General features: G+C 41.0%; 1 protein-coding gene across 1 annotated transcript in view; it reads right to left on the minus strand.

The window, feature by feature from the left end:
• Positions 1-449: 449 nt before the first annotated feature.
• Positions 450-8,685, minus strand: part of LOC309491727 (adhesion G protein-coupled receptor L1-like) — a gene marked incomplete at its 3' end in the record, with an annotated part of 34,090 nt that continues 25,854 nt past the window's right edge. Inside the window, exon 5 of the mRNA XM_082190761.1 lies at positions 450-657. Within this exon, the coding sequence (XP_082046887.1) occupies positions 450-657 (208 nt within the window). The remainder of the gene's footprint in view (positions 658-8,685) is intronic.

Consider the following 8,685-nt stretch of genomic DNA (forward strand, 5'->3'; position numbering starts at 1 on the left):
TCCAACACGGAAGTGACTTCAACTGCAGTTCATCCACTGGCCACTAGAGACCAGCTGCAGAAGAGAGTCAATCCCATAAACCCCCATGTTAAAATCCCAACTTTACAGCAGAAAAAAAACATGTTTACAGCCTGGTGCAAAAAGTGGTTTTGGTCTATATAGCTAATTTTGCCCTTCATGACGACTGTGAGGGGGGTGGATTTTTTAATAACTCATCCGTTTAAATGATATTGAGCCTTAAAGTTGTGCATAATTAAGGGCGTGGCCATTTGAGTGACAGGTGGATTGCCGTTGATGTCACTACTAGCGTTTGTCTGCTGTCTGTTAGCATCACGTCACCTCAGCTAATCCGCCTCGCTGCACATTTTCGTTTACCGGGAGTGACGTGCTACGGGTGACGTCACGGACACTACGACCATATTTTTTTACCGTCTATGGCGCAAACTCACTTATAGGTGGTGGTGACCCTGTTTTGGATGTAGTCGTCCCAGGAAGCGTATTCATACAGCATATCAGTGCGATAGGGCGTCCAGGGCATCACGTACAGCCTATCGCCCGCTTGCAGAGGGTCTTTACACCACGCCCCCGACTGATGCTCCGCCTCCCGCACAGAACTGGGCTCCAACACTCGCATTAATGTCCCAGGACACACAAAAACTAGAGGTGGAGAGAGACAGAGCGATAACAGAGATGAGCAGGAGTAGGGGATGAAGTGTATTAGACTAATAAAGAGTAGATCTTATAAACAGATCTATTCTACACACACACACACACACACACACACACACACACACACACACACACACACACGCACACAACACAAACACACATCTTACACTACCTATTGCTGTATCATGAGTGCCTGTGTGTGTGAGAAAGAGAGATTTAATTCTTTAAAGATGAAAATACAATTTCATTATAAGAGTGTGACAGCATAGATAGATAGATAGATAGATATAGACAGACAGATAGATAGATAGATAGATCAGACAGACACAGACAGACAGATAGATAGATAGATAGATAGATAGACAGATAGGCAGACAGACAGATAGATAGATAGACAGACAGACAGACAGATAGATAGATAGATAGATAGATAGATAGATAGATAGATAGATAGATATAGACAGACAGACAGATAGATAGATAGATAGATAGACACAGACAGACAGACAGACAGATAGATAGATATATAGATAGATATAGACAGATAAATAGATAGATCGATAGATAGATAGATATAGACAGACAGATAGACAGACATATAGACAGACAGATAGATAGATAGAGACAGAGAGATAGACAGACATATAGACAGACATATAGATAGATAGATAGATAGATAGACAGACAGACAGATAGATAGACAGACACAGACAGACAGACAGATAGATAGATAGATAAACAGATAGATAGACAGACAGACAGACAGATAGACAGACAGATAGATAGATAGACACAGACAGACAGACAGACAGACAGATAGATAGATAGATAGATAGATATAGACAGACAGATAGACAGACATATAGACAGATAGATAGATAGATAGAGACAGACAGATAGACAGACAGACAGACAGACATATAGACAGACATATAGATAGACAGATAGATAGATAGATAGATAGACAGACAGACAGATAGATAGACAGACACAGACAGATAGATAGATAGATAGATAGATAGAGAGATAAACAGACAGACAGACAGACAGACAGATAGACAGATAGATAGATAGATAGATAGATAGATAGATAGATAGATAGATAGATAGATAGATAGATAGATAGATAGATAGATAGATAGATAGATAGACAGGTAGATAGATATAGATAGATAGATAGATAGGTAAACAGATAGAGATAGATAGATAGATAGATAGATAGATAGATAGATAGATAGATAGATAGATAGATAGATAGATAGATAGATAGATAGATAGATAGATAGATAGATAGATAGATAGATAGATAGATAGATAGATAGATAGATAGATAGATAGATTTGTTTGTTTGTTTGTTTGTTTGCTGTCAAACTGGTTTGCTACATTTCACTTTTGGTTAGAGTATTTGAGGTAGAGTCATGAGAGAGGGGACGGGGCTACAGGAACCTTGGAGCCAATGAGATGCGGGTTAGTTCACACAGAGGACAGGGATTGGCTGGGACAGCTGTCACTCAAGTCACATCCACTCACTCAGGTCAAGCACTTCAGGAACACGGCATGTGCACACAGTTACTAAAAGAGAAGGAGTTTTTTCTTTTTAAATGCTAAATAAACGACAACAGGTCCTGAGGGAAGCAAAGGGATGAACAGAGACACGCGTGTCGTTTGGATCTGAGGATAAATGAGCTTCAAACAGCAAGCAAATCAAAGGGGAGAGCAGAAAACAAGTGAGTGCGTGTGTGTGTGAGAGAGAGAGAGAGAGAGAGAGAGAGAGAGAGAGAGAGAGAGAGAGAGAGAGAGAGAGAGAGAGAGAGAGAGAGAGAGAGAAAGAAGAGAAAGAAAAGAGAGAGGAAGTTCGTCCTTGTGTTTGTAAGGTTTGTGAACAAGAGAAGGAGGAAAATGAAGGAGCTGCATCAAACTAGAGCACATCACAAGGGCCAGGGAGAAAAGAGAGAGAGCGAGAGAGGGAGAGAGACAGAAAGAGAGAGGAAGACAAGATGAGGAGATGAAGAGAGACAGGAGAGAGAAACTGCGGCGTTAACATGGTCTTTACCTTTTTGGTCCACTTCTATTCAAGCGTTGAAATAGAGAGGGGGAGAGAGGTATAAATGCAGAAAAAGAGAGAGACAGAGAGAGAGAGAGACAGGCAGAAGGTGTACAGAAGAGAGAAAAAAGAGACATTTCAGTTCAACAGCAGAGTCTTCCGTTTCTTTTCAAGCTTAAAGGTCAAGTGAAATTCATTAGACATGAGGAGAAACATGAGGGAGAAAGACAAAAGAGAGGGGGACAAAACTATTGCAACGGAAAGAGAGAGAGAGAGAGAGAGAGAGAGAGAGAGAGAGAGAGAGAGAGGGAGGGGGGACGAGAAAGAGAGAGAGAGAGTGATGGTATGGTAGGGTAAGGGACAGGAACTAGCTATGCCTCAATTAAACATCACCAATCATTGATGTGGTGATCATTTTAATAATCTGAATCATTATGAATATTCATTAAGTGTTCTTCTGTCTTCCCTCAATCACTCTGTCCACTCTCCATCCCTCCACCCCCCACCCAAAAAAACAAACGAGAAACAAAGCAAATAGAAGCGACTGAGAGACTGATTCAACACACTTGCTGCTAAAAAATATAAGATTATTAGTGACATTCACATTCACATATGGACCTATTCACACCAGAGCCGGAAACTTCCCAGCTAACAGGGAACATTGCCTCAGGGTTCCCTCAAAGTTACGAACAAACGTTCTTTCAGCAACATTAACAGAATGGTCATTCAGAGTTATCTGGTCTTTAACAATGTTCTCAAAACATTAGCACAAAAATATAATTTATACATCGCTCATGGAATGTTTCATTTTCTGTTGAATGTCTTCAACGTTCTGAGAACATTCAGAAATAACGTTTTCATCACTTATTGGGAACGCTAGAAAATCGTTCTTAGAGCATATTATTGTTAGCTAAAGGAGTAGACCTAAATTAATATATATATATATATTTCAGGAATGTGATCAACGAGTTGTATTTTGCATTATAAACCAGGCAGTTCTGGTCCTGGATTCTGATTGGTCAATACAGTAATATGATTGTACAGCAGATTGTTATTTTTGCTGTATGTCAGGAACTGTGTGTTCAAGTTCACGTTTTAATCGAACACTGTGTACATTTCTGCAAGTTACACTGATGGTCATGCTATATTCTGAATACTCTTTGCTAAAAGATATTTCTGTATAGTTAATATAATAGACAAGACCAGAAAGCTCCTTTGAGGGGTAGAGCAGGGAGGAGGCTTGACGCCAGAGAGAGAAGAAAAGACCAAATGGAAGTGATTCAAAATAAACGGGTTCTAGGGTCCCAGAGGTTCAATAACATCTGCCTCCTTCCCTGTTTTGGGCTCTCTGAACCCCCTTAGCCATTGAAGGTCTGGAGCTTTGTTAGGCTTCTTCTCGTTATGAGAATTCTTCTGTGAGGCAGTGTTGTCAAGTCGTTAGGCTCCCTTAGAGCCTCCTTGGCTAGTGTTTTTATAGTGACTGCTCCTCCGTGCTCCGGCTGGCGCAGCATCGAGTTGTTAGGCGCACTGCGTATCGAAAGCCAAATGGTTCAGAATTCGCATGCTTTTGACCATCTTCATAACGCCGCCAGGTGTTAAATTGACGCCACACGCCACTCAAAATGCAGATTTATGAGCTCATCTACATGGCCCCTCCTCTACTGAGTTTGAGGACTCTATGGCAAGTCGGAGAGGACAATCCCGTTTGGAAGAACGCGAAAATGGCAAGGAGAGGATTTGTTTTGCGGTGTAAACACACTGTAAATGACTTTGAGTGTGAAGTGTAAATGTAAATTAATTTTGTTCAAGAAAAAATATAAATAAATAAATTGTAGGCGCGATGTAGTCTGGCTCACCCCTCCGTTATCAGAGACCAGAAAAAAATGTCTATAGAGTCAAATCATTTCAGATGTCTAACTGCGATTAGGGATCGCATAAATGCCCAGCTAATTTGCACATAAATATCCCTTAATTTCCCTTTATGCAATCCCTTAAATTCATTCATTAAATTATATTTAAATTACATAACAAAGTTTGGGAGGAGCACATTCAGATAATCAAATCAGCACGGGATGAGTTAATCAACTCATTGAGTGCGATAGGATGGAGTTGGCCATTTGGCTTAGAACTAGGCTATTAATGTCACTGCCTTCATGAAGTGCTGAAATGTCAATGTATCATCATGACATGGCCTGTCAGGAAAAGAAGACCCAAAAGCTGGGAATTTGTAGCAAATCAAACTTTATTTTTATGGGGTTGCCTGTCTGAGTGTGTTACTCCCGGCCTAATGGTGTCCCTGACCGGCATTAGCCTAAATAATTTGCAACATTAAGCATTTAAGTTAACTGAAATAAAGCTGAAATTAGGCTAAATAAAATGGGCCTATAATATTAGTTGAAAAAATTAACGAAAATTCGAAATGTTGCCTTGCAATAGACTGAAATAAGTTTAAGTTGAAGCTCAAAATTATGAACTGGAAAGAAATAAAAACTTAAACTAAACTTAAATAGCCTATAGCTATATTATGTATAGGCTAGGCCTAAATAATTTAATATAGCCTAAATCAAACCTAAATAGCCATTTTTTTTTTTTTTATGACAAAAGCACAAAATGAAATTGCTTAAAATTAAACTAAAATTACCACGAAAAATAAAAATAAAACTAATTCAAAATCAAAATACTGATAAAACTAAATTAAAAATGAAAATAACTGCAGGTCTCCGCAGTCACAGCCTAAATGAAAACTATGAAAGCCGTGACCGGCCCGGTAAAATTTTTTTAAATAAAATAATAAAAATAAATTAAAGAAATGATTCCCTCTGATCTTCTGTTTCGTTAATAGCGTTTGATTTCCTACAAATTCCCGCTTTTGGTTCTTCTTTTCCTGTCATAAAGATACTGTATTGACATTTCAGCACTTCGTGAAGACAGCGACATTAATAGTTATAATAAAGCGCTTAGTGTGAATTGCACGTAGAAAAGGAAGTTCAGTTGAATTTGAGAACTTGTATGCTAAAATTTACACTTACAGCTCTGATGTGAAAACCTGTCAAATAAAAATCTGAAATTGAATGTTGAGATTTGCACTCACAGTCACAACAAACCTGCATTTCTGAATTTGTAATTATTATAAGACGTAAACTGCTAATTCCCAAAACTTGCCATAGAGTCCTCAAACTCAGTAGAGGAGGGGCCATGTAGATGAGCTCATAAATCTGCATTTTGAGTGGCGTGTGGCGTCAATTTAACATCTATCGGCGAGTGGCGTTATTTTAACGCGTGGCGGCGCGTGACGTTAACTTATCGCCTGACGGTGCTTATTTAACGCCTGGCGGCGTTATGAAGACGGCGTTTTAATATTGATACGGCGGTCAAAAGCACGCAAATTCTGAACCATTTGGCTTTCGATAACTGCGCGCCTCCGAGGTTACAATGCTGAGTTGTAGGCTCTCTTTGGCCGTCGTTCAGACTGTCAGTCCAAATCCGATTTTTGTGCATATCCGATTGAAATCCGATCAGGATTAGCTAATGTGAACAGCAAAAAGATCACATGAAATCTTGCAAACCGTTTCAAGCTACATCCTTTTGTGGTTTGAAATCCTATTCAAATCGCATGTCTGGAAATCCATTTCAGTCTGATCGGATATCGCGTGGTTTATGTGACTTTCTCACGCCACGTAAAACGTTAACGTCAGACGTTGTTATAGGAAACTGCCGAAACAATGCTGTGTTGTTGCAAAGTGCCAGACGAGCAGAAAATGACAATATGACGGAGACATATTTTGAACCCGGCGGAGGCGACAGCAGGAATAAAGCCATCCGGTTCTGTCGCTGCCTCAGACGACGCATAGTCCAGTGCAAAATTTAAAGCTTCAGTCGGCAAGATTTTTTTTATCATATTCACTGAAACCGACACTATGCTCCGACAGAACAACATAAATCAGCCGGTTTTAGAAAAAAAACCACACTTCTTCCTCCACCTGGAGCGTTTTATTTGTTTTGCAAAAATCCACCGCTCCCGGTTCTTCTGGTCCAATCAGCGCAGGGCTGTGTGAGATCTGACTGTCAATCACAGTTCGTGCACACGCCACAGACCCCCGCCTCCGCCTCGCGCACGTTACAATATCACATGCACACGCCTGAAGTTTGCAGGTGTGTTGGATTGTACGACGCGTGATGGCGGAGAGAAAATCTACTAACAAGCTTCCAATTCCTCGGTTATTGCTATCTATGGATAGATTAGCCAGGGCGGCCTACCTCCGAGTCCATGGTGTTGATCGATGCTGAAGAGACGGACGCGCTCACAGAAAATCTGGTGCACATGCACTGGCGAGCACGAACTGGATGGGAGGGTGCTCGCTGGTAGTGGGGGAGGGGCATGAGAGTTGTAAACATTCAAAATTGTGGCTCTAAGTCCCCTCAATCTGCCAGACTTGCCGACTGCAGCTTTAAATGAGACAACATCTCTATTGCAAACCCCTCCATGTTGCGGTTGTTGTTGTATTTGGCGTATTCCTACCAATGCAATGTCGTTGCCATAGAAACCAATGCAGATATTCCAGAAAATGAAAGAGCAGCACGGACACACAAATGGGATCTGACCAGGTGCGATACACAGGGTGGACATCAATCATTTTAGATCAGATTCCAATCGGATTCACACATAATAGGATTTGGACTGACAGTGTGAAGGCAGTCTTTGAGCCTCCTCGAAGGCAGTAGTTAGGCCTCCTCTTGTCTGAGAGACTCAGCATACTGAGGCCCAGAACTGGACAGTAGAGCTGAGCTGTAGGCAGTACTAGTGTACTAATGTAGTTCGGGAGTACTTTTACCATTCGCTCCCCTGAACTCCATCTGACATTTCAGTGTCAGGTTGCTAGGCCTTTTTTAGGCCTCCCTGACAGACAGACACTGGATGTATCTAGGCCTCCTTATTTTTCAGTTTTAAACTAAAACAAGCCAAGACTGTAAAATATCCACTCTAAAATATTGAAATATTTACTGAAAGTATAAGTGAATTATTCTATTTCAGTTAACATTCATTCTATTTCAATTAACGTAACGTTTTTATATAGTTTTAGTTTTGGCTTTAGTTAATGATAATAACGCTGATTGTGCAAAGCAACTCAAAGCATGTGAACGACCGCAGCACACTTCACTTTCAATCAATTTTTTTGAGAATTTCAATGGGAATTTCCTGAGAGTAAATCATATGATGATGTTTATTGTGTTTGCGTTTGGCTGACGGTGTGAATAGGCCTTTACATGCCAGAGAAAGTCCAACACAAACACACAGTTTCTTCCAGAGGTTCAGCAAAGTGGCACAAACATCCTGGTCCCTTTAGACAGACAAAACACACACACACACACACACTCTCTCTTTCTCTCACACACACACACACACACACACACACACACACACAATCCTGTGTATAATCCTGTATAAAAGGAGAAATGAAAGCATCAGTGTGCATCGCTCAGCAAACCCGCTGTGCAAGTGGAACCTAAAAAATTACGCCTGTAATTTCGCATCAAACATTTCATCACAGTTTTACTTCGAGCTGTCTCATGCCACACTGCAAAAAGAAGAAGGGAATCAATGAATGAGCGAGTGAATGAGTGTGTCCGTCAGCACCGCTCTGCAAGAACAAACAGAGAGTGTGTTTCCGGCGCCGCCCTGCAGGAAGAGACAGAAAACACACCCTGATCCCCACAGCACTACACCCAGAGGAGGAGTGGAGAGAGGGAGCGACTGAGGAGGAAGAGCGCAAACACAGGGAGGGAAGAGAGGGAAGAGAGGGATGAGGACAGCAGAGGAGAGGAGAGATGATGAGAAGCCTGGTTTATACTGAAGGTGTTTGTATCATAAGCATGTTTCCATTGTGATACACTTCAAAGGTAAAAGACTGAAAGTATCTGAGCTGAGACGTGTTCTCACTGAAGGTGTATATGTGAGGGATGGTGTACATCCA

This window comes from Leuciscus leuciscus (assembly GCF_965113295.1).
Source record: "Leuciscus leuciscus genome assembly, contig: HAP1_SCAFFOLD_481, whole genome shotgun sequence".
NCBI lineage: Eukaryota > Metazoa > Chordata > Actinopteri > Cypriniformes > Leuciscidae > Leuciscus > Leuciscus leuciscus.